Source organism: Schistocerca piceifrons, chromosome X (genome assembly GCF_021461385.2).
Source record: "Schistocerca piceifrons isolate TAMUIC-IGC-003096 chromosome X, iqSchPice1.1, whole genome shotgun sequence".
NCBI classification, from domain to species: domain Eukaryota; kingdom Metazoa; phylum Arthropoda; class Insecta; order Orthoptera; family Acrididae; genus Schistocerca; species Schistocerca piceifrons.
The window spans coordinates 783,053,178-783,081,147 of NC_060149.1; the positions used below are offsets into that span (position 1 = coordinate 783,053,178).

The 27,970-nt window shown below is 39.3% G+C and overlaps 1 protein-coding gene and 1 pseudogene across 2 annotated transcripts in view; both read left to right on the top strand.

Annotated features, from left to right (window-relative positions):
- Positions 1-27,970, top strand: part of LOC124721104 (serine-rich adhesin for platelets-like) — a 481,067-nt gene that overhangs the window by 375,234 nt on the left and 77,863 nt on the right. For both annotated transcript variants that reach the window (XM_047245921.1, XM_047245922.1), the window contains exons 10-13: positions 3,367-3,596; positions 8,250-8,372; positions 8,464-8,796; positions 20,507-20,690. In XM_047245921.1, the coding sequence (XP_047101877.1) occupies positions 3,367-3,596; positions 8,250-8,372; positions 8,464-8,796; positions 20,507-20,690 (870 nt within the window). The remainder of the gene's footprint in view (positions 1-3,366; positions 3,597-8,249; positions 8,373-8,463; positions 8,797-20,506; positions 20,691-27,970) is intronic.
- On the top strand, positions 13,433-13,550 carry LOC124723465 (annotated as a pseudogene).

Below are 27,970 nucleotides of genomic sequence, written 5' to 3' on the forward strand. Positions count from 1 at the left end.
GGGGGAACATAAATCCTTTGCTGTATGAAACACAGATTGACACTCCAGAAGAAATATTTGCTTGTTTTACTAAATGTGCAGCCATTATTTGTGAAACACCTGGTTGTTTTGACCATTTTAGACAATCATTAGCATACAAATGCCACTTGTGCCTTAATGTGGATGGATGACATTTTCAGCAGCATCTCCAAAGAATATTCATTACAAAGCAGTCTGAACAATGTCTTTGAACATCACTAGTACCAACTCATTCATGGACCAATAAAAAGTGTTTATTCTTATCTCCTATGAACATTCTAAAATTTTGGGTACAGTAGAGTGTCTATTATCCGAAGTAATTGGGGGACTTGGGTGTTCGGAAAACTGGTTTGTTCAGATAATCGAACTGTACATCTTTATTTGCCAAAAAGAAGTACTGTACAGTAAATTTATTCATAAAAACAGGCATTTCTTTTAGTATTACAAAGTAACATACAAAGGCAACTTCAGTAGGAATATGTAGTATGTGGCACAGTTTATTAAACAAAAATATATACATATTACATATGCATTTTGCATGAACAATACACACAGTATACAAAATTAATGTTTAAAAAAATCATTTATTTTGGTCTGTCTAAGCAAGCCTACACGCTTACGAGCAGCTAAGTCATGTACTTTTTTCATTACCTTTTAATAATCTCGTACTTGTCCCTCACAGAAAGGACAACACGTTTACGTCTAAGCATTTAAGTATTCTGTATCGTCAAGTTCACTTCTTCACACAGCAGCACAAAAGTGGTCGAAACAGAGAACAGAAGGTGACTGTTTGCACCATGAGAAGCACCTCAACTCTAAGCTGGCACAGCTGTTGCTGTGAACAGCTTTGATACTGCCGCTACTTCTATTGCCAGTGCCAAGCCGACAGAAGTGTGCTGATTGTTGAAACACTGCGACTGGTGGCTTGGCCGGTCAGCAGCGTGAAGGCCCCATTAGAAGCAATGTTCCGCCAGCAGTGGCCCAGTGCGGCGACTACTGTGGGTAACTTGGTTTGGGAGTGAAGGGGTTGATGGACGGTAGGGTGGGAGAGTAACAGGTGCGAGCGAGTACACAGTTCGGTTAAGCGGTCATTCGGTTGACCGACGTTCGGATAATCGACGCTCTACTGTATTTCGTTTCCTTACGACTTGTAAAATCAGCACATGAAAAAGAAAATAGTTCAAATTAACAATGATGAGTTCTTGAACTTAGAGCAGTTGAGGCCAAGAACTGGATGAACAACTAAACAAATACCTTAACCAGAAGAATACAGATTTTTTGAAGTGTTTTTGGTAAACCAAAAAAAGTCATCAAAATTAACATTCCAGCTTGGGAAACAGTTTCTGTAACATTAGTGTGCAATATCAGTTTTGACTTAAGGCAACAAGCTGAACTTTTAGTGCCAAAACCATGAAGAAGTGCATGTTAAGAATGTGTAGGAGAGACAGGAAACCAAACTTATGGTTCAGAGAACAGATTACAATGGAGTACACAGTTACTGTTTTTAATAAAATTAAATGGGAGCTGAGCACATGCAGCTGGGAAAATGGATGGCAGGTTGGCCAGGAAATCCTTTGTTGAGTTCTAAGATATAAGAAGTACACTCCACTATTAAAAGTTCTATACATAATCAGTAACTGGTAAGTTACTGCATATTTAAGAAGAGTTTGTATCAAAATTTCATTCAGAATGTGCAGGAGATAAACATTAAACTTGCATTATGCTATATAAATTCAATAAACCCATATAAAGCAGCAACACAGTTTTCTGTATGTGTATCACGTATGAAAATGAGAATGAGAATTTTGTATCTAGAATAGATTCAAACATTTTGGTAAAAAGGTAATACACTAACTGCTCATAAAACTGCAACACCAGGAGGTACAGCAAAAAAAGGATTGTTATTTTTTGTATGTATACAGCACATTACAAAGAATGCATGTTTAAATTTCTAGGTACTTGGGGCTATAGAGGGTGCAAAATTTAGTACACTGAGCTGCTGCCTCTGGCAGCAACAACAGTTCTGATCCAGCTGGGCATCAAATCCAACTCCTCTTGGATTAAAGATATGGGTACATCTCTCGATGCTGCTTAAACTCTACACGTTCATCGATCATAGTGGGTAACCAGATATTTACACTAGATGATATTCCCTAAAAGCATGCAGACAGGGTACTGAGGTATTCCAGGACAGAACTGACAAAAGTGGTCTGCATTATTTTGTCAAAGATAGGGCATGACCACTGGCCTTACTTATCAGATATGTAACAGCTGCTGTCCAAATTACCAATTATGTGAACCAGAGATGATCACATTATGTGTCTGCTGACACCCCACCCCACCACACAAGGTGCTGGGACTGTATGACAATGACGACAGGAATCTGGCAATGTTTCTTCTCCTCCAAGTCTCTACACATGGATAAATCTGTTGTGATACAGTGCACATAACTGGGACTTATCTGACTGAAAAGATGATGTGAGGTCACCCCTGTGTATAGCATTGTCATTGGGCACAGCACTGTGGGCTCATCTCACTCTTTGAGTTGCCATGATAACAGTCTGTGGTGCTCACGACTTTATCACACTGTCCACTTGGATACCTGTGTCACTGCAAGCATGTTGATTTCCTGACTTAAGGTACATGACATTGCTGTACAATCCTGTATGTCTGAGTAAATAGTAGATCCATCCTCTCGGGTGCTAATCACATGAGGTTGCACAATGTTAAGTCTAGGTCTCCTGAATTCATTGGGTCAATATCCACATTACAGTCTTAGGATCCCAACCAATGCCAACAGCATTATTGTGGAATGATAAACTGCAGAGATGGTGTTTTCTCATACAATTGAATGAAATTTCTAAAAGAGAAACCCACTGTTTAATCCATAATATGTACAGTTACTCGTGATTACTTTAGTGGATGTGGTGAAATGATAATCATTTTCATACCCTAGCATATAGTACGCTTAATGCCAGTACGACATTTTGTTTGTGCCATTATCATGGTGTTGCAATTTAATGGCCAGCAGTGTATGTACAGTCTGTTGATGGTGGTTAGTATAATATTTGACATTTGCACAGAGGGTATGTTCATAGTGATAGCTGTGCCTTTCCTATGCTGATTGGTATTTTTTACCTTTTCTCATGTGAATACAAGAAATATCAGGGAAGAAAAGGTGAATGCTATTTTCAAGATACAATCTATATTTAGAGCTCCATAAACAAAAGAATGAGATACTCATTGAGCAATGTATTTTACTGCTGCAGTATCATATTTGGAACTAATGTTTTACTTACTTTTATGCCTAATCAAATGCAGTTTAATAAATTCACAAATGGTTTCCAGGCGCTCAAATAATGAAATTGAGACCACTCCTGTTCAGAACAACAGACAATCTTCCCGTAAACGTAATCGCAATCGTTCGAAGGGTAATGCACGTGGGCGAACAAGGACGACTGCGAGCACCAGTACAGTTGTGACCACCACAACCACCACGACCACTACTACTGCAACTCCACTCATTACTCCCTCATACACGACACCAGAACCACCCACAACACCAGATCCTGGAAGTGGTAAGCTTTATTTATTAATTACAAGTTGCCCAATTTGATAACTTTATGCCTTTTGTACATTTTTGAGAGAAGACATTGTGGTGTCTGTCTGTCTGGCTGGTGGAGAAAATACTGAAAATCAGTAACTGAATCAACAGCTGTTTTGAAGACCACAGTTTGTTATTCATGGTCTTACTGTCAGCAATTTTCTTCAAACAGTGGATCAATATATTCAGTCAGTTTGGGGCGGGGGGTTTAGCATAGAATGTGAAACACAAAGTATCTTGCCATTTCCCACATTTGTAAGAAAATAAATGTAAATGTGAGGTAAGGAAATAATAATATATTGGATACCAGAAAAAATATAGTTGGATACAGAATGAAAGGGGCAAAGTCATAGTTTGAAAAAAATTTTGTCATTTCATGAACATCATTATCATTTCTGCAATGGTTTTGGCTTATAGGTATGTTCTGGAGCATCAGCACGATGATTTTCTTGGTTAAGATTGCTATGCTCTTCAGGTTGTTGTTGACTGAAATTATACATTCAGTTATTTCTGTGCTTTTTCTTATACCTCTGATACTCTAGACATCTAGTTCCTTTCATATCTTCACCATGTACACTTAAACAGTGAATAACCCACTATACATTTCAAGCTCTTCATTTCCATTGGCCCTATGTGTTTTGATTAAACAGGTTTCCACATCCCTACAGCAGTAATGGTTTTTAAATAATTTCAGAAACTTTCCCTTCTCTGTTCCATTATTCATAAGAAGCTTATAAATTTGTTAAGTTTGTTATTGATAACCTGTGACTTTTTTGTGCATTATTCAAATACATAAATATGTAAATGCAATAATTTTATTGTTAAAAACAATTTTTCCTCAAATTTTAGGCCATGGTGTTCTTATGGTAAATTGAAAACTTCCAGACAGTACTATTGAAAGATTATTGTCGCATATTGTAAAAGAGAATCTCAGTTCAACTTGCCACTTTACAGTGCTGTCTTGTCTTGTGTGTGTGTGTGTGTGTGTGTGTGTGTGTGTGTGTGTGTGTGTGTGTGTGTGTGTGTGTATGTGTGTTTTATAGGAATGTTTTCAACAGAGCGCACACTTGGATGACTCGTTGGTTTATGTCGGTAGCAAAATTACAAGTTATTCATTCTAATGCTCTTAATATTATTCCTCATCTCTCTAATATTTTTCCCAAATCTCTGCTGTGCTGAAAGCTGTTGTGTGGTAGATAAGACAGACAAATGTGTTGAAATTTTCTGGCAGATTAAAACTGTAGTGAGCCCGGTGGCACTGTAGTTAGCACACTGGGCTTGCATTCAGGAGGATGACGGTTCAAACCCACATCTGGCCATCCATATTTAGGTTTCCAGTAATTTTCCTAAATCACTTCAGGCAAATGACAGGATGATTTCTTTGAAAGGGTACGGCTGATTTCCTTCACATCCTTCCCTAATCTGAGCTTGCGCTCTGTCTCTAATGACATCATTGACGACAGGACATTAAACACTAATTTCCTCCTCCATTAAAACTGTTTGTCAGACTGATGTTGGAACCCAGAACCTGACCTGTCACAAGTGATACTCTTATTGATAGAGCTATCTGGGCACAACTTGATACCTGCCCTCACAGTTTTATTTCTACCAGTACTTCTGTCTTGCCTTCCAAACTTCACAGAAGTTTTCCTGCATATTTTGAGGGACTAGCACTCCTGAAAGAAAGAATATTGCAGAGAAATGGCTTAATCATAGCCTAGGGGATTGTTTCCAGAATGAAAATTTTCCATTGCAGCAGAAAGTGGAAGTCAAGTTGTGATGGCTGTTTGAGTGTTGTACCAAGACATCTCAGTTGTTAAGAACACTGCCCATGAAAAGTGAGATTCTGGGTTCAAGGCCCAGTCCAGCACACAGTTGAAATCTGCCAGGAAGTTTCAAAACAGTGCACACACCAATGCAGAGTGAAAGATTCATTCTGGAAACACACATGTAGCCAGTATTTTTCAGTTAACTTAGTTACAGTGGGCCATATAGGTGAAAGACTATATTTTCTGTTTTCAGTGTTTTTCTACTTTAACCATCATTGATTACTTCAAAAAGTTGTCATCTGGTATTAATTTCAACACAGTTTTGCATAGAACTTACTCTTCTCTGATCATCAATAATTTGTTATTTTATTTTAGATTTTTAAAAATAATGTAATTCTTCCAGTTTCAGAAAGAGGTCACTTTGCAGATTATCTTTTATGTCGTTATGAAGACAACATATTGGGGAATATTTTCTGCCACTGACTCACTGACAAAGCCCATGTGTATTGCCACAGTATTTAATTTAAAAAGTAGGATCCAGTCTGACATACAGATGTGCACGTATGACAGAAACTAATTGTCAAAAATAAAAATGTCGATGAATTCTTTTTCAGTGACATTTTTTTTGTGATTAATTTATCTGAATCATAATTGTGTAAGCCTTATCTTGGTGCCCTTGTGTTTTAATTTCTGTTTTACACACATATGAACAAAACTTTTACATCACCCCGATATGTCATGCAAGTGTGTTGCTAATGTGATTGTTCCTGTACCAATTGGAAGATCTCCCCTTAGATTGTAAACACATATATACAGTTACCATGAGCACTACCCATGGACAGAATGCCACACTTGAATAAACTGCAGCATTTCAGTTGGAAGTAAAGCACCCATAGGAATGCATTAGAGATGTATGTGGATCAGTACAGTGAACATCCATCATGCCATGAAGGACAATTGCAACCAATGATCAGGTCTGTATCATCATGCTACAGGTGGAAAGCTTGTCAACAAGGGATGCTGCTTGATGTGTACACCAGAGTCAAAATGATCTGGTACAGACATGACGTCGGTTCCAATTGACAGTTAGTGGTGAGGGATTACATCACACAGGATGTCAACATTTGACAGGTGCACAGGATGGTAGATATCTATGACTTCTGGGTCAAAGGAACCTTGGGCTGTGTGCTACAGAACAAAATTCAGTGTAAAAAGAGCCTGCAGGGTGTCGTGTACTGCATCAAACTGGTAGGAGACGATTACATGATGTGAATGTCCATTCCTGATGAACATGGTGAGCACTGTGTCATATACCACAACACCATAGACTGTTACAGATTAGCAAGAAATCATGCAGAATGGACACCTTAGGGTTGGCATTGGGTATTGTTTATGAACAAAACTATGATCTTTTTGTACCCTGGAAATCACAGAAAATGTGTTTGGAGACAACCCGGTAATATTGAACACCCCCAGCAGTGTCCCACATATGGAACAACATGGTGGTGGAGTGATGTTCTGGGATGTCATTACATGGGGACACTGTACACCTCCTGTGATTGTTGAGGACAAACTCACTGCTCTGCAGTACAGGTACACAATTGTGCAATCAATAGTGGGACCACATCGCCAATGTTTGGTGACAGTATCATCTTCACAGATCATAACTTACATGCTCATCATACTATTCTTGTGAACACATCCTTCAGCTTGCTAGGATCACCAGAATGGAGTGGCCTGTGTGTTCCCCAGACACAAACCCAATGGAACACATCTGTAATCAATGGAAATGAGCTGTGTTTGGACACCAGCATGATCACATACTCTGCATCACTTACACAGGATTGCCATTGAAGTGTGGATAAATTTGGACCAGGGCTGGCATGATGATTTCAATGATGGTATGCCATGATGGATTTGAGCCAGCATTAAAGCAAGGGGATGTTCCACCACATATTGCTGCTAAAATCCCCCATGAGAAATAGACGACTTTGTTGTTACGAAAAAGTTTTTTTTTCTTTTCTTTAATTTTTTTTAATCTGGTGATCTGGATTATTGCAAATGAGTATACACACATGCATTAGAACCAATTTTCATTTTCTGTGCCATGAATTTCGAGGTAAGTGGGTAATGCAAAACTTCAATTAATGTCTGCAGATATAACAGTCTTAACCTCCTACTTCAAAAAAGTTCTGAATTTCTTTTGATCTCAGTTTAGCATTTGACATTGTTTGGAGAAGATGGTGTCTGTAAGTATACTTCTCTGTTTTGTGGAAACATCTGAGGTAACCTTTTGTTCAACTATTTCTACATGTTGATGTGTGTACAGGTTTCCCATTTTCATAATTCCAGACTGAGTGAACATCAATCTGGAATATGAAGTTACTACAGAATGTAATATTTTTGAATATAATATTTTAGTTTTGTAAACTAATGGAGGAAAAATACTGGTGAGAAATATGAGAAACTTAAGGACTGAAATAAATCTTTCTCTCTGCTTTGAAATTTCCTGAAATATTGTAAAAGTGTTAGTCGGTAAGGAACTTTCAAAATAGTGCAGATACAGACTGAAAGATTAAAACGTAGGTATTATGGAGGATGAGAAGATCAGAAATAATTAGACAAGAGCAATTAGTAGAGAAGATAGGATGGGTGAGTGACCTGGTTCCTCTGGGATTTTTAACTAGAATATGAATTATGATAAACATTTCCTATTATCTTCACATAAAATTTGTAATTTGCATTCCAAAATATACGGGCATGAATGCCTAAGAACTGAAGTTCATAGGTTATTGAAAGATACCACATATTGAGAGAGAAAGATTGCCTTTGTTTCTTATTGTAAACATATGTTTCAGATTTCAAGTGTAAAGATGAGGGCTTTTTCCCACATCCCCGAGACTGTAAGAAGTACTTTTGGTGCCTTGACAGTGGTCCCTCAAACCTCGGTATTGTCGCTCATCAGTTCACCTGCCCATCAGGTATTTATAACAATGTATGCTATACATGAGTACATACCTTTCTGCAGATTTTTGTGTATAGCATATATTAATGTACACTATCTTTTTTCAGGATTGTTTTTTAACAAAGCTGCTGATTCTTGTGATTATGCGAGGAATGTAGTTTGCAACAAGAAGAGTAAAAGCCCAGGTGGGAGCTCATCCACTTTACCACCAATAAAAGCTGCTACCAGCAGCACTACACGTTTCAGCACTTCACCGAGTACTAAACTGACAACAAAATTAACTACTACTACAACTACAGAACCCCCACCTGTGCTGGATGATGATGATGATGAAGAAGAAGAAGAACTGGAAGAAGATGACGAATACCGAGATTATGACAGTGATTCAGAAGAAGACCCTCAGGCACTGAAGGAGCTGATTAATCTTATTAAGAAACTTGGTCAGTCTTATCAAGAAACTTAGTTAATCAGAATGGAAAAATATTCTATTCCTTCAATTTCTGTGACAACAAATGATACAGTAATTCTTATTACAATCAAAAGCTCTGACTGACACACAAACCATTCCCAAAAGAACAGATCATCACAGAGTACATTTTCTTTCTCATAAGCAGTACTAAATAATAGTCTAATGCTTGATGTTGGAGAATTATCAGTAAAACTGAAAACGTATTTCCAGGACCGGGCAAAAGTAAACTCATTTGCTCACTTTCTTGATTTTCTGCAGAAGCTGAATAATCCTGTATTACCATTAAAATAATGTCCTTGCATTCAGACAAAAACAATACTCATAACAGTAAGACAGATATCACAAAAAAATCTCAGAAAGTAGATATTCTACCATTAATAACAGAGTGTATTTTATGAGATACAGTGTATTTCTAAGGGTTGTTATCAATGGGAAACTATTGGATTTATTAAGTAAATAAGACAAAAAAAACACGCTTTTCATAAATCTGTAATACAGAATGGTAATTTCCTTAAGCATATGGCCATTTGCATTGTTAGCTGTCCCGAGTGAAAGACATGCTTCAGTGTACTCCACAGTTTTATCTGCCTGGAGTGGAATAAACTGACCCTATAATGTTCATCTTATTTCTCCTTTGTGTGTGAGCAGGAGATAAATTCACTTCAAAGTTCTTGACTGTCGTATTTTATTGTCATTTCCTCATTATCTTTCTCTGATTAATCATAACTTGTGTGTTTCACAGTAAATTGTCTATTTTAAAATAGGGTCAGCAATGGTGTGCAAAACTGCATGCGTGCACAATGTGCTACATGCGTGTAGTCCGAGGCTGAGCCTGTCTCGGTACATTTTAGCTTTGCTCGGGCCTTCCTGAAATAGCTCAGTCCAGTACAACATTTCATTTAGCAATGCAATGTGACACTATTTCTTCCAACATTTGGTGTGGTATTTTTAAGTTGGCAAAACTTCCTTCAGTTTGGCAGAAGTGCAGTAGCACTTCTGTTTATCCTTTTTTATTTGTTCATGGTATAAATGAAATGCACAGGTCTAGTAGCTGTTTGCACAGGAAGAGGCAGTCTAGCAGTCTGTCATCACAAGCATTTAAAAATTAACAGGAGTCACAGAGGACAAGGATGAGAATACTCAGCATCTATAATGTAGTTGTATAATCGATGGGCACCACAAATTTTGTATGGAACAGTGTTATAACACCATGCAGAAAGAAATGAAAGAATTAGTTATAATGAAAGGGGAAACTATTACAGTAGGCAAGTGATATGTACATCGAGAAGCACTTTGTGCTAAATTTGCAGGCGTGGAACACATGATGAAGGTCATGACAGAAATAGTAAATTTTCTGAATTCTTATAAATTATGAGGGTGGTTTGAAAAGTTCTTGGAACAGAATAGAAAAAGTACTAAAATCACTGAAACTTTTCTTTATTTTTCAATGTAGTCTCCTTGTAGATTACTGTATGTGGTCCAATGATGTTCCAGTGCCTTGATCCCATCTTCAAAAATGAGTTTCCTCCAGGCCTGCAAAATAGGTGTCATATCTGGTTATCAGTTTTTTGTCTGAAGTGAATCTTCATCCACCAAAAAAAATTTTCAGTTTTCAGAAGAGATGGAAGTCTGATGGAGCCGTATCAGTTAAAATGTGATATACCCTTTCAGATGCCATCTGGCAAGCATGAGTAATTTCACGCACTTTCAATTGGCTATCCTCCATGACCATTTTGTGCAATTTTGCAATGATTTCTGGAGTAGCGACACATCTTGGCCAACCACTGTGCAGATCATCATCTAAGCTCTCCTGACCAAATTTAAATTCATTTGTCCACTTGGCAGTAGTTGAATATGAAGGAGCAGAGTGTCCCAGTGTATTATGGAAATTGGCATGAATATCGTTTCCTTTCATACCTATCTTTACAAAGTACTCAATCACTGCTTGACTCTTGATTTTTTCCATCTTTGCAAATCACTATGCAGGAACAACAACAGAGCAACATCACCACCACAGCTGTCTTCCAAGAGCACTGACATTGCATGTGTTTACAAGCAACAGTCCAATGAATATCATGTGGACAACTCATGGGCCAGATGGTAACAGTAGAGAAACCAAATTCTTAGGATTATGGTTGCAAAGCATTTTGAAATCAAGTATTCATATAGAACATCTGAATGCAAGATTATACAACACTAGTTACCTTCTTTGCACACTAAAAACCTGTTGTAGTGAGAATACAGTAAGGAGTGCATACCATTCCTACTTTCATTCTCAAATTAGATTTGAGGGCACATATTGGGGTAACTCAAAAGCAACTACCAGTATATTCAAATTTCAAGAAAGGGCCACTGGATGCAACCCTATAGCAGATTGCAAAAAACCTGTGATATTTGTGATCATCATATCAGAAAAAACAAAAACTTACATTTGATCCAAAAGCAACACTTCCTTGTGCCAAAAAGTACTTTCCAAATGGGAGTTAAATTTTATAACAGATTTCTTGAAAACATAAAAGCAAATATTGAGGTGAAAATCTTGCAAAGATATTTAAAGTCATATTTACAGCATCACTACTTTTACTCCACTGAAGAATATTTAAATGTATGAAGACAAACAATGGGAAATATTTGGGGGGAAAACAATAACATGGAAAGGATAGATTCTTACTTACCACGTAGTGGAAGCATTGAGTTCCAAACAGGCACAACGAAAAAGATTGCTAAAATATTAAGCTTTTGGACAAAGTCCTTCTTCTGAAATAGAAAACACACACATTTACTCAAGCACAACTCACACACTCATGTTCACCATCTTTAGGCGATTGTAGCATGACTGTGACCACATCTGACGGGATCAGCACTCTGCAGCAAGCTAAAATTAAACAAACAAAAGATTTTAATTTCAATTAAACATCAACTTTTCATTCAGTCTTTTAAAATCACTGCTTTCAGGAGATTTGGTTAGAATGTCAGCGAGTTGTTCTGGAGTTTGACAGCACTGAATGTTGAATCAGTCATGATTTAATTTACCACTGATGAAATGATACTTCACAACAATGTGCTTGCTTCTTCTTGACATTTGAACTGAATTCATAATTGCTATTGCATTTTGATTATTCACACAGTGTTATTTTCATGTTTTTATTCAGCAGTTCTTCTATGAAAGTCTTCACAAACTTCATCTCTCAACTGTTCTGAGCTGAAGATATGTATTCTGCTTCAGTACTAGGCAGTGCAACTACACATTGTGTCTTGCAACGCCAAGTGACTGGAGCATTGCTGTACAGAAATATGTATCCCATAGTACTTTTTCTATCTTTCTGTTGCCTGTGAAATCTAAATCACAGTAAGCCACTACCATTGCTCTTTTTTTTCTGATGAGTAGTAGAATATATCACTCCCTGTCACTGAATTCAGGTATCTTAGAGTTCTCTTCATATTTTGGGTGTCTGAGTGATTTGGATCACTTATTGATCTGCTTTCATAATTCACTGCATATGCCAAGTCCAATCACATTTTATGTGCTAAATACAATAAACTGACTATCACTTCATGATATGGAAAGTCTTATTTTGCTACAACACGTCTTTGCAATGTATCACACAACTTATCCATAGAACATGAAACTAACTAACTAATTAACTAGCTACACTGATTTCTTAAACTTCTCTTTGTGGTGATATTGAAGTTTTTACATCCTATAACCCTATGCTTTGAATATTCTGCCAATGGCATCTGTGTGGGATGGCCACCAGAGACCACCTGTGGAGAGGGGGGGGGGGGGGGGGGGGAAGGGGCATGACTTGTGTGCACACTGTGCGACATCCATCACACTGTCTACCAGAGTCCTTATAAGCACAGTGCAGCAGGCACTCTCTCTCATACTGTGTTGATACTTATTTTGAGCAACTGCTCACACAGAAAGAAGGATCCTTTATTGTATGATTATATGATAGCGGAACAAACACTGGTAGCAGTTACTTCTGTAAAATATCTGGGAGTATGCGTGCGGAACGATTTGAAGTGGAACGATCATATAAAATTAATTGTTGGTAAGGCGGGTACCAGGTTGAGATTCATTGGGAGAGTCCTTAGAAAATGTAGTCCATCAACAAAGGAGGTGGCTTACAAAACACTCGTTCGACCTATAGTTGAGTATTGCTCATCAGTGTGGGATCCATACCAGATCGGGTTGACGGAGGAGATAGAGAAGATCCAAAGAAGAGCGGCGCGTTTCATCACAGGGTTATTTGGTAACCGTGATAGCGTTACGGAGATGTTTAACAAACTCAAGTGGCAGACTCTGCAAGAGAGGCGCTCTGCATCGCGGTGTAGCTTGCTCGCCAGGTTTCGAGAGGGTGCGTTTCTGGATGAAGTATCGAATATATTGCTTCCCCCTACTTATACCTCCCGAGGAGATCACGAATGTAAAATTAGAGAGATTAGAATGCGCACAGAGGCTTTCAGACAGTCGTTCTTCCCGCGAACCATACGCGGCTGGAACAGGAAAGGGAGGTAATGACAGTGGCATGTAAAGTGCCCTCCGCCACACACCGTTGGGTGCCTTGTGGAGTATAAATGTAGATGTAGATGTAGATTGTTAGGGCAATGGCCTTGCCACAGTGAATACACCGGTTCCCGTGAGATCACCGAAGTTAAGCACTGTCGGGCGTGGCTGGCACTTGGATGGGTCACCATCCAGGCCGCCATGTGCTGTTGCCATTTTTCTGGGTGCACTCAGCCTCGTGATGCCAATTGAGCAGCTACTCGACCAAATAGTAGCGGCTCTGGTCAAAGACAACCATCATAACGAGTGGGAGAGCGGTGTGCTGACCACACGCCCCTCCTATCCGCATCCTCAACTGAGGATGACATGGTGGTCGGATGGTGCCGATGAGCCACTTGTGGCCTGAAGACGGAGTGCTTGTTACCTAGATTGCTTCTATGTTTGTGTCTACATTTTCAACTGCTGTTCACGTGTATGTGGAAGAATAATAAACTTTGGTTCATTGTGAGAAGTGGGTGCATCAGTGTGCACTACAGTGCATGAATCAGTTTTTAGCTCAAGTATTAAATTTTGCTCAATTGTTAGAGGTATCTCACGCTGCTGGTGATCAGATTGAGGCTCGGTGTGACACTGCCATCGTGGCTCTTATTCCTGGTCATTGGGTGTCAATCAGTTCTTGTGAAGAGGACACTATGGCAGCTGCATAAACACTGCCAAACACAGGCAGTTCAGTCTGAATGATACTTTCTTTAGCAATATTTGGCATCATATCTAGATTTCTGTCACATTCAGAGTTATAGAACTCTTCTAATAATTGAGTCTTCTGTTTCTTTGTATTCTTCTCATATATCTTCACAAGTGTATCATACTTTTCCTTAAAAGTTTCACAGGTGGATATGTGTGTTTTAATATTGATCTCTTTGGTTCTCAAAATATAGTATTTTACAAGTATGTCTATTTGTTCCTATTCTTTTTTTTTCATTTTTAGGTTTTGTGATACTGCTGGTAAAATATCTGCCTAGGCCCATTGCCATGAACATCACATTTATTTCCAAGTCCCGTAACAGAAAACTTGCAGTGTCTTTTAGTTTTGGCACACTGTTTCATGCTATGTCTTATACTGATGAAGCCCTATTTTGACACACAATGCACAAATCTTTTTATAAGAAAAACACAGTCTTTTTACACTCACAAGATTTCACTGTTTTTACTTTCCTAGATTTCCAGTGTTACTGGGCCTATAATCTGTTTGGATATCTCACTGTACAATCTAGGGAATGCCTTTTAGTGTTTCAGACACACCCAGGATTCATTTTTTAAAGAATACATTGACGCACATAGGTACAAAGAATGACTGGCTTCATTTTTATTCAGACAACCAATTCATGTTGCCATCTTGTTAGAGAAACAATGTACTGATTCCAACTGTTGCCTTACATTAACAGACACTTATTGTTTTTGTTTACTATGATCGCTTTTCAATCTAAACACACTTGACTGTGAATTTCATCGTCTTTTGTGTAAGTGTGTGTGTGTGTGTGTGTGTGTGTGTGTGTGTGTGTGTGAGAGAGAGAGAGAGAGAGAGAGAGAGAGAGAGAGAGAGAGACAGAGAGAGAGAGTGAGAGGGAGAGCATGCACGCATGCATGCATGTGCCTGCATTAGACATGTTGAAGACGCCATCTTAACACTTGAGATAAGTACACAGTTCAATCAGGTGTGGGTTGTAGTTTGATAAACCTTGTATAGGTTTTGAAGTCATGTGTGACTCCTCTCAGTTACAGTTGGAGAATCATCTTTGCTCTTGGAGCCCTCTTGAGGTTCGCATTCTACAACCATCATTGTTATAAAAAATCACAATTATGACACCTGCTTTTGAAGTATGGATGACTTGGTGACAGTTCTAATAGCTTAACTATGGGTTAATTGAATACTACCATAGCCTCAAGTATGTGAAGTTTGTTTTCTCTTTTACCTATAGCAGACCAAAGTATAGAGCAAAGAGATATGTAACAGGCAACATGATTAACAACTATGTCAACATCTACATCAGACTCTGCAAACCACCTGATGGTGTGTGGTGGAGGTTACTTCTGGTACCACTAACTGTACCCCCTTTTCCATGTTCCAGTCATGAATGTTGCGTGGGAAGCATGAGTGTTGGTAAATCACTGTCTTAGCTCTAATTTCTCAGATTTTCTCATTGTGGTCATTCCACAAGATGTATGTGGGAGGAAGTAATATGTTGTTCACCTCTTCCCAGAAAGCACTCCCTTGAAATTTCAGTAGTAAACCTCTCTGTGATGCACAACACCTCTCTTGTAATGTTTGTCACTGGAGTTTCTTGAGCACCTCTTAGTGCTCCTGTACTGACTGAATGATCCCATGATGAAATACACTGCTGTTCATTGGATCTTTTCTGTCTCTTCTATCAGTCCTACCTGCTAAGGGTCCCAGATTAATGAATGATACTCAAGAACTGGGTGAACAAGCACTCATATGCTATTTCCTTCATGGATTTCCTTGAGATTCTTCCTATGAATCTCAGTCTGGCATTTACTTTCCCTATCATTTGCTTTATATGGTCATTCCACTTGAGATCACACTATGTAGCCGCTCCTGGATATTTTATGGCAGATGCTGTTTCCAGTAATTTGTCATCAATAGTGCAGTTGTGCAGCAGTGGATTTCTTTTCCTATGTATGTGCAATGTGTTGCATTTATTTATATTCAGGGTCAACTGCCAGAGCCTGCACCATTCATCACTCCTATGTAGGTCATTCTGCAAATTGATACTGTCTTCTGGTGTTGCTACTTTGTTACATACAACTGCGAAGAGTCTTAAAAAGCTTCCAGAACTTGCTACTAGATCATTTATATACATTATAAATAGTAGCGGTCCTATCACACTTCCAAGGGGTACTCCATAAATTACATTTACATCTGTAAAGTCTGTTCCTTAAGGAGTGATGTGCTCAATTCTGTTTGCAAAGAAGTATTGAATCCTATCACAAATCTTGTCCAATGCTCAATAAGATCATATATTTTTCTATGAAACAGCAATGTGGGACAGTGTCAAATACCATCTTGAAGTCAAGGAACATGACACCAACCTGATCATTGTTGCCTACAGTGCTGTGGATCTCATGGAGGAACAGAGAGAACTGAGTTTTGCAAGATTTCTGGTTGTGAAATCCATGCTGGTTTTGATAGAGCAGTTTTTTGTTCTCCAGAAATGTCATACTTCTTGAACATAAAATGTGTTCCATAATTCTACAACAGATTGATGTCAGTGATAGAGTCCTGTTATTATGTACATCTATCCTAAGACCCTTCATAAAAATGGTAATGACCTGCACTTTTTTTTTTTTTTTTTTTTTTCCGGCCGGAGTGGCCGTGCGGTTCTAGGCGCTACAGTCTCGAACCGAGCGACTGCTACGGTCACAGGTTCGAATCCTGCCTCAGGCATGGATGTGTGTGATATCCGTAGGTTAGTTAGGTTTAATTAGTTCTAAGCTCTAGGTGACTGATGACCTCAGAAGTTAAGTCGCATAGTGCTCAGAGCCATTTGAACCATTTTTTTGCATTTTTTCCAGATGCTAGGTGCCTTCTGTTGCTCTAGCAATCTAAAGGTGCTGCTAGAAGAGGAGCAAGTTCTGTCATGTAATCTTTGTAGTATCTTATAGGTATCTTATCTGTGCTAGATGCCTTTCCACTACTAAGCCAATGCAGTTGCTTTTCTATTCCCACAATTGGCTATCTCATGTCTGCCATTTCAGTGTTTGTAAGATGATTGAAAGGAGAGACCATCTCTGTTACCTCCCATTTCAGTGCCAGTATGGTGACTGAGTGAATGAATAGAAGATTTTGAACCACTTACTGATTTTATGCAAAACCGAAATCTCTTAGGGTTTTTACTCAGATCAGTTGACAAAATATTACTTTGAAAGTCACTGAATGCCTCTCTCACTACTCTCCTTACACTCATCTTCATTTTGCTCAGCTTTTGTTTCTCATCCAGATTTTGACTTCTCTTGAATCTGTGATGAAGCTCTCTTTGTTTACATAGCAATTTTCTAACATGGCTATTAAACCACAGTGGGTCTTTCTCACCCCTTAAACCTTGCTTGGTGCATACTTGTCTAAGGCACATTGAACAATGCTTTAGTTTTTTTTTCACATCTTCGTCCTCAGCACTGAATATTTGTTGTTGACTACTCAGATACTCTACAATTTGCATTCTATCACTGTTGCTGAGCAGAAATATTTTCCTGCCTTTCCTAACATTCCTTGTAAAACTCATAGTCATAGCTGCTATCACAGCTTTATGGTCACTGATACCTTTCTCTGTGTTAACTGATTCAGTAAGTTCAGGTCTATTTGTTGCTAAGAGGTCTAAGACATTTCCTTCATGAGTTGGTTCCCTAATTATTTTCTCTGAGCAATTTTCAGATAGCACATTCAGAATAATGTCACATGAATCCCTGTCTCTGGCACAGATTTGGATGGCATGACTCTCCAAATCTATTCCTGCTAAGTTGAAGTTACCCCCTTTTACAATGACATCATCAGGAAAATTACTAACAATATTCTGCAATTCTGCAAGTTCTCTCTGAAGCACTCTACCACCACAGCTCCTGGCCCAGTTGGTCTACAAATGAATTTGATTACTATTTTTAACCAACCTTTGTTGCTTACCTTCACCCAGATTAATTCACGTTCAGAATCCATGATAATCTCACAGGATACAGTTGAATTCTTTACTGCAATAAATACTCTGCCTCCATTGGTGACTAACTTATCCCCACAATAAATATCCCAATCTGGACATAGGGTTTCACTGCTGTTTTCTTCCAGTTTCAATCAACTTTCTGGTCCTAATACTATCTGATCATTAAAACTTACAAAAAACTACACTAGTTCTGGGGTCTTTCCTTGGATGCTCCTGCAGTTTACTAATATTCTGTTAATCTTTTCTGTATCTGATATGTGAGGACAGACATTCTCTGGGAATACTGTGGCTGTTGTAACTTCAGTTTTGGCAGGCAATTCATGTCTGATACCAAGGGGGAGGGCAATTCTAGTGCATGCCTGACCTATTAAGGTGAACCCTACCATTCTGCACTCGATAACAGAGATTGAGAAATTTTCATCCGATATCTTCACAGAGTTGTCTGAGTCTCTGGTTTAGACATTCCACTCTGCTCCAAACCAGAGGACTGTGATTGACCCTGGGTATGATGCAGCTAAGCCTGCACCCCATGTGCAGTGTTAGTCATCTTCATCAAATCAGCCATATGCGAAAAGGAATTGAGAACGGCCTCAGAAGCCAACTGGCAGGTGTCATTCATGCTAATATGTGCCATAATTTGCAGCCAGTTCCATTCAGTGTGCTTGATAGCTGCCAGTAGGGCCTCTTCCACATAACAGATGAGACCCCCCCCCCAGCAAACATACTGAGTGCACTCTAGCATTCTTTCCAACCTTGCCTACTGTTTCCCTGAGGGGCTCCATCACCCTGGCTAACATTTGAGCTGCCAATGAATAGCAAACCCACCCTCTGGACTTGTACAGACAAGGCAGGAGACTTGGTTGCTGGCCTAACAGGAGAGGCATCCTACACTGGTTCAGAAGTATTATCAACACAGGGTCACATCTCATACCTATAGCTAAGGTGTAAGGTATCAGCTCTGTGGTCCATTCCCTTTTGTCTTCTACCCAGTGACATGGGAACTCATCACTGTCTTCCACTCACTCTTGAGCAAAGATGAACTGGTGAGATGTTTTGTATCAGAAAACTCAGTGACAGCCTGGTCACCTGGGGACTGAAACGGCACCAAGGGTGCCAAAGTTTTTGTCACCAGTGTCCTAATGCCACCAGAAGCCTGTAAACTCTGGTCAACCACCACTGCCTACAGGTATTTATGGACAGCTGCCAATTCTCCTTGTGTGTGCCCACAACAGCCACTGTCCCTATCCACACTGTATTGTGGAAGCATAAAAGAAAAGAAAGGAAAGAAAAAACTGATACCTCAAAATTACAAACGTACAGTGAGGACCAACTGAGGAAGCACAAGCAGACCTCTGCAAAAGAGAAAATTAGCCAACTGTGGCACTACTGAGGTTGGAACGTAGGCAAAATGTAAATAAGGGAGTAAACAAACACTTAAATCTGTTGTGCAACCTAAAATTGAAGTCCACTAGGTCTTAAAACAAATAAATCTCTGTACTGAAAATGGGTGTATCAACAGTTATGTTTTGCTAGAAACTCCTCTTACATAAAAGTACTACAGGAAATAAATACAATAACTCTAGAACACTGATTTAAGCTATATTCTATGTATTAACATGAGATTTAAATGGAGTCATGTGATGTGGCACTTCAGATGACAGGTTGCCTCACATAGACATGCACTGAGATTTATGCAAGGAAACTTAAGAATGAGTTAATAAACACTAGTGTACACAGTAAAATACACAAGTGCAATTCACCTCCTCATGGAAATGCATGAGAAATAGAAACTAAACTAAATTACTATGTAAGAGACAACTGGTATGGCTTCAGGCATCCTTTCTGTTCAGTGACAGGGGCAACACTACACACTGTATGCAACAATCACATGATTTAAATTGGGTCATGTAACATGGCTCTTCAGGTAGTGGATCACCTCACACAGATATGCACTAAGATTTACACAAAAAAACTAGCTTTTGAGTTGAGCTCTTGGTCTTTTTTTAGCAAAAGTACACAAACAACCACACATACACCCAAATGGCCATGGCCATGGCCACTGGAGTATGGGGTATCTGTGTGGTAATGTGTACTTTTGGTAGTGTCATGGCCATAGTAGTGTGCATTTGGGTGTCTCTGTGGTTGTGTAAGCAAGTCTGTGTACTTTTGTTAGAAAAAGAGCAAGAACTTAAAAGTAGTGTGTATGCTGTTTCCTGTTGTGTATCTCTGTGCTCCATGCTCCACACATTGATCTATTGTAGGTGAGTGGTTGCCTTTCCCTTAGTTTATGTACAGCTCCCTTCAGGAATTTCCATTATTGGTATTTTCACTATTACATTACTCACTTTCAGAGGTGACATTTTCTTCCTGAAGACAGAGTGTTTTTGCTGATGACAGAAATGTTGCTCACCTCCCTGTAATTAACAGTCAATATGTTGTAGGTGGCGTTGAGCAGCTGGAGAAACAATTAAATCTCCAGAATTCAGACCAGAGTGGTGAAAGAAAAGGTGCTGTCACAGCACCAGCAGTCAGCCGCACTTTGTACAATCGAATTGTGAGTTATAACACAGCTCGCAGCCTTGGTTCAGGAGGGCTAACTACTCCTGCTGGAACTACAACACCTAGGTAAGAAATTTTTATGTGATATATGATATACTGTTATATTCAAATTTTTTTGTGTTCTATTCTGTACACAAACATTAAAGAGGCACAAATATAGTTGTAAAGAGATACATATTTTTAATCTTGTTATATATATAATTCATCCAGTTCCAAGACATGTTGTCATTTGGGACTGAATTAAAACATCTGGACATCGTGTCAAACTTGAGGGTTTGTACACAGGGATATAAAGTACTCTCTGACATACTGTTTGACCTTCTACTCCCAATCGTTCAGAGAGAGACTGGCTCATAACAATGTGAATTTCTCCTAGGGAAATCAACTATAAATCATGTCTTCAGCCTAAGGCAAATTTTAGGAAAAAACAGTTGAATTCAGGATTGGCAAACATCATCTCTTCATTGACTACAAAGCAACATACGATACCATAACCAGAGAGCTTCTCTACCACATCTTCAATGAACAAGGAACACCTGGAAAATTGTTAACGTTTGTGAGAATGACAGTGAGGTACAGAGTAGTATATGAATGAACACTTATAAGATCAGTGCTTACATACTTAGTCATTAGCATCAAAAGGTATTGGGATGCTGGATGCCTTTGAGAGAAAGGTACTTTGAAGAATCAGTGACTCAGCTAGTGAAAGAGGAAGGTGAAGGAGGAATTGTGCAATCAACCAGATTTAGAGATTGGTGGGGAATGTGGCACTGATGAGTGACACAGAAGTAGCTAAAAGGATGTGAAATGGACATTCTGGGGGTCAAAGTCAACCTATAACCAGATAGATAGATGGAGTCATGGAGGACCTGCAGAAAATGGACTGCAGGTGATGCAATGCTTGACTTTTGGATCATCATAACTTGTGAAAAATTGTTGAAGAGATCAAGTTTCACAATGAACTGTAGAGCCATAGAAGGAGGAGGAGAAGAAGGATGATACAGTTGTCAAATCTGAGTTCTTATATACAAAAGAAACATTAGATATAATCAGAAAGAGATGTCTGGAGGACATGAGAAGAAGAGAGAAAACAGCTGCAAAAAGTCCTGGGTGTGAAAATGAAAGGTAGGAGAAGAGGATTAGAACTAACAAAGAACACTACCAGAAGGTAAATGTGGTGGTAGCGCTGATAAAAAGAGAAAAAACTACAGTTTTATGGACAATTATTAAAAATTATCTCAAAAGATCAAAATAAGACCCTTCTGGTCTCTGTGTAACTATTGCGCTCAATCACACAGTTTATAAATGCTTGGAACTTATGAGTCACTGATATCCATTGTCAAACTTTTGAAGTGTGTTCTGAATTAATGATATGGAAATGGATGCATGATGTAAAACAAAGTACATGATGAAAAATATAGAAGGTGCCTATCTCTGGTTACAGATCAATTGGTCCATGCTCTTCAAGTAAATATTGTGCCATCGAAACTACAATCATGTCCAAATCTGAAGGCAGGGTTGTCACTGAAATACAACACCTAGAACTGAAAGCATATTTATTACTGATACCAATGTACAGCCAGAACAGAACTGACCTCCTGGATGGAGATTGCAGCTATTTATACAAATATTGAATATTCTGGAATGCTGGTATTTATACAGACAGTGAATATACCAGAATACACAAACATTGCAAACATAAGATATTTCAAGAGCTTTCTAGGAATAATAAATAATACATGACAAATAATTGCTGCTGATCAGATTTGAACTGGTAACCCACAGCATGCCAGCCAGCAACACTAACCAGTACACCATGCTACATGCACCACAGCTCATGGCATTGCTCATTCTCTTGGAGAAACAGTAACCTATTATTTCAGAAGTTCTCAGTTGGGTTGACTACAACATCCTGGATCTAGATCTTGTTGGTGGTCCTCTGTATGGCAGTGCTGGTCGAAACTCACATCCTAGTCAATGTGCGACATCCTCTTCATTATGAAGAACATTGAAGCTACATGATCTTCAAGTGTGCCTCAGTTTCCTTGAACCTCTCATCACTGATCTGCACCTCTGGACTGTAGTAGGGCTTCATATCGAATAACTGGATGACGTCTTATGCACTCTTGTCTTCTTGTTGAAGGGTTATAAACATGTATTTCATATGTGACATCTAGCAAGCAACAAAATATATGATAAACCCCAAAGTAGTGCCTTAGTAACTTTCCGATAGTCTTACTTTCCACATAGGTGTAAAAATCCAAACAAAGTCTTCCAGAATGAGATTTTCACTCTGCAGCGGAGCGTGCACTGATATGAAACTTCCTGGCAGATTAAAACTGTGTGCCAGACCGAGACTTGAACTCGCGACCTTTGCTTTTCGCGGGCAAGTGCTCTACCATCTGAGCTACCCAAGCACGACTCACGCCCCATCCTCACAGCTTTACTTCTGCAGTATCTTGTCTCCTACCCTCCAAACTTTACAGAAGCTCTCCTGCGAACCCTGCAGAACTAGCACTCCTGAAAGAAAGGATATTGTAGAGACATGGCTTAGCCACAGCCTGGAGGATGTTTCCAGAATGAGATTTTCACTGTGCAGTGGAGCGTGCACTGATATGAAACTTCCTGGCAGATTAAAACTGTGTGCCGGACTGAGACACGAACTCGGGACCTTTGCCTTTTGGGGGGAAGAGCACTTGCCAAGAAGTTTCATATCAGTGCACACTCCGCTGCAGAGTGAAAATCTCATTCTGGAAACTCAGATTCCCGATCTGGTACAGGGCCAAAACATTCTGTGTATATGACTTTTGTGTTAGCAGAAGAGCCAACACCGCGTTATTAGGGGAGGCCAAAATGCACGCATTTTAGCTCAAGCAGGCTAGCGTGAGGAGGGAAGCACTACACTGACGTGAGGTCTGGAACATGACAAGGAATGAGAATTCAGAAAGTGGACATAATTAGTTTGATACTTATTTTTAATCCATTAATGATGAACATTGCTCTTGATGGTACATGAATCACAATATTATCTGTTCAGAATACATAGCAATTATAGTAACTGAATATGGTGGCTTGCTAGGTCGTAGCAAATGGCGTAGCTGAAGGCTATGCTAAACTGTCGTCTCTGCAAATGAGAGTGTACGTAGACAGTGAACCACTGCTAGCAAAGTTGGCTGTACAACTGGGACGAGTGCTAGGGAGTCTCCCTAGACTAGACCTGCCGTGTGGCGGCGCTCGGTCTGCAATCACTGATTGTGGCGACACGCGGGTCCAACATATACTAACGGACTGCGGCTGATTTAAAGGCTACCACCTAGCAAGTGTGGTGAATTGGTGAGTGGACTTGCTCCTGATTGTTGCCAGCCTGGAATTTGTCCCAGCTACAAGGCTTCTCTTAATTGTTTTTGAACCACTGTAGGGCTGTGCCACCAAAGTGAAATTACACATTTGTCAAAACATATCATGTCATCCCACCTGTTGTATTTGTTGACTTGATTGAATCCTTTCAGCCATTTTGCTGGGTTTTGACCAGTATCTCCAGAAAACAATGAAGGATGGCTGATGTGAAGCTGACTTATAGTTGTTTTGGAAACCATCTGTCTCCTGAATATACAGATCTTACAAATGATTTACTGTTTGTATTCTGGTTTCTATCTGTGCAGGTGATGTATTTTGTTTCACCTAATTGGAGCCATTGTTACGTAAATGTTTTGATGTACCTGGTGTCTCCATCATGCAATATCACATTGAAACCACAATCAAGTCCAGATCTGAAATACAACACTTATAACTGAAAGCATGTTTATTATTGACACCAATGTACAGTCAAAACAGAAATGACATGCTGGACAGAGAGTGCAGCTATTTATTCAAAAACCGAATATCCCAGAATACTGGAATTTATACATAGATTGAATATTCCAAAATATATGAACACAGACATAAGATATTTCAAGACCTTTCCCCAAGGAATAAATACTACATAACAAATAATTGCTGGTGGTCAGGTTTGAACTGGCAAGTTGCAGCATGCCAATCATGACACCAGCCAACTGAGTGCTGCATGCATCACAGCTCACCACAATATGAAGAACTGACAGTTTAACTTGCTTACCTTTTCTGTGCATTTCCCTCAAACGTTGTGATCAGTGGTCCTTGCAGTTGTGTTAAACAGACTGAATAAGCATACTGAGCTGTGGTAGAAATTCCTCAGTAACATTTCTTATTGTCATCTCTTTTCCTGAAACTGGGTGGTTTAGTAACATAGTTGTTATCTAATATTATTAACCAAACACTTTGGAGACAAGCTTGAAATCTTTTCACATTTATTACTCTCAAAAAGCATTGTGATAATCAGATCCTTCTACTGGATTTATGTTTTATGCATAATAGTTCACACAACACAGGCCAGCACCTACACTTAGCGAATCATAACAGTGACAACATACTTAACAAACAGTTTCAACAGCAAACTTACCAGATGTGCCTCTACATATATTAGACTCACATAAACCATACTTCCTTGGTTACTAATTACTCACTTGGTGAGAAGACTTACAGAAACACTTGCCATGGAGATGTTCATGTGTTGGTGGCAAAACTCAAATTCTGACATGGAGATGTTGATGTGTTTATGACTAAACATAGACTGTTTTACAGACTGAATGACTTGCTGTCAATATTAATCTGACTACATCTCAATAGTCATAGCAACACAGAGATGTTAACCTTGTGAGTGACTAAGGCAGACTGACTGAACCTTTGTCCAGGATTCTTACTTATAGAAAAGGATATGAATAATTACTGAATTTGTCTATTAATGCTTAATTTATGATGGGGAAAACTCCACAACTGGTGAATATAGAATTACAGTCAGTGAAGAAATAAGCTCATAGAAATACAACTGAAGAAAATTGTTCAACATGACAGAAGTGCAACCCTTCTGCAAATTTCTGCAGATTTCAATGCTGGCCCATCAACAAGTTTCAGCATGTGAATCATTCAATAAAACGTTATCTATATGGGCTTTTGGAGCAAAAGGCCCACTCGTGTACCCTTGATGACTGCACAACAGAAAGCTTTATGCCTCACCTGGGCCCATCAACACTGATATTGGACTGTTGGTGACTGGAAACATGTTACCTGGTCCAAAGAGTCTTGTTTCAAATTGTATCGAGTGGATGGACATGTATGGGCATGGAGACAACCTCATGAATCCATGGACCCTGCATGTCAGCAGGGACTGTTAAAGATGGTAGAGGCTCTTTAATGGTGTGTGGCATAGGCAGATGGAGTGATATGGGGCCCTTGATACATCTAGACATGACTCTAATAGATGACACGTATGTAAGCATCCTTTATGATCACCTGCATCCTTTCATGTCCATTATGCATTCTGACAGACTTTTGCAATTCCAGCAAGACAATGCAACACCCCACACATCCAGCATTGGTACAGAGTGGCTCCAGAAACACTCTTCTGAGTTTAAACACTTCCGCTGGCCACCAAACTCCCCAGACATGAACAGTATTGATCATATCTGGGATGCCTTGCAAGGTGCTGTTCAGAAGAGATCTCCATCCCCTCATACTAATGGATTTATGGACAGCCCTGCAGGATTCATGGTGTCAATTCCCTCCATCCCTACTTCAGACAATAGTTGAGTCCGTGAAACACCATGTTGCAGGACTTCTGTGTGCTCGTGGGTGCTGTACACGATATTAGGCAGGTGTACCAGTTTCTTTGACTCTTCAGTGTAATACCAACTACAATAGGAGAAAATTTTCAATGCTGCCTGAAAGCTGTGTTGCAAAGTACCTTTATTTACTTATTTTTAGAAGAATCCTGTAGTTGTGGGGAGAGGGCCTGCAGGTCGGTAGTTTGCCCGTTTGCCCTCCTGCCCCCCCCCCCCCCCCCCCCCCCCCCCGCTCTCTCCCTGTATTCACCTCTGCTGGGGCCTATGCCTTTCACAATGAAGTGCTTTACCAGTCCAAGTACATCTGCATCAACAACCACAGCAAAATCTGTGGATGGTCTTATTTGAGTCAAACCTGGTTAGATTTAATAATAACTAGGGATTTTTAATGTTTTCTAATAAAATGTTGTAATGGCTTGATGTTGAGAGAGGTTGAAGTCTAATCTTCCTTCCTAGTTTTTTTCTATGTAAATTCCTCCATTTGGCTCATATGCAGTATGTCAGTTCTACATCACATCTCCTCCTAATGTTGTAACTAGGCAGCCTGAATCAGACTGTAGGATAGGATACAGTTACTGCATAAAATATTCATAGCTGCTCAAAGGTGACTGTGTACACTGCTGAAGCAATGTAATGCATAAACAGACGAGTCAGTTAGTGGTAGGTCTCATATTGGAGACCTCTATGACAATGTGTAGCTGAGCCACAGTATTTCTCTTCCGAATATGAAATATTACATGTGTGAACATAATAAGAATGTTTATTATGCCTGCAGCTTCTGTTATACTGTCTAGTTGTTTTTCTTTTTTATTTATTCTACTAACTGAGTGCCCAGCATTGCCCAGGCATGTATTTATTCCAGTCTTCTACAATCTGTTCCTCCCCTCTCTGTCGATTTTCTCCTTCATCCTCTGTCCATCTCCTCCTCCCCCCTCTAATTTCATCTTTTCTTACCCCCATCTCTTTGTTCATAACCTCCTCTCCCCTCTCTCTGTCCATCTCCTCCTTCCCCCTCTCTCTGTCTATCTCCTCCTCCCCCTCACTCTGTTAATCTCCTCCATTTCCTTTCTCTGTCCATCTCCTTCTTTCCCCTCTCTCTGCCTCTCCATCTCCTCCTTCTCTCTCCACATTCCATGCTCACCCCAATAGGAGGCTAGTGCTTCTTACCCCAACAGTGTTTATTTCCAGATTGTACCTAATATTTGTACCAAATTTGGTTGAAATCGTTCCAGGGGATTATAATGAACTTTTTACCATGGTTTTGCCAATGAAAACACATCTCAAATATATTTAATGTGTATTTAACATATCTGTATACATATTCCTCCTATATCTCTAGCGAATTTCACACTGCAGATTCATTTTCAGGCAGCTTGATGTTTATAATGTCATATCTCCTGAACTATGTGCTTTACAGTTATATAATTTTGCAGGTAGATCCACTGGTATATGTTGCTACTGTCTGAAAAATGTGTTTTGAATAGAGTTAGTAGTATAGAAGTAATAAATTAAAAGTCATACATGAAGCTGCAGTTTTTCACACATTTCAGTATTTGATGTCATATCTCCTGAACTGTGTCTAATAGAATGATATATTTTTGCAGCTCTACTCAGTGGCATATGGGGATACTGTCTGCAAAAAGTGTTGTG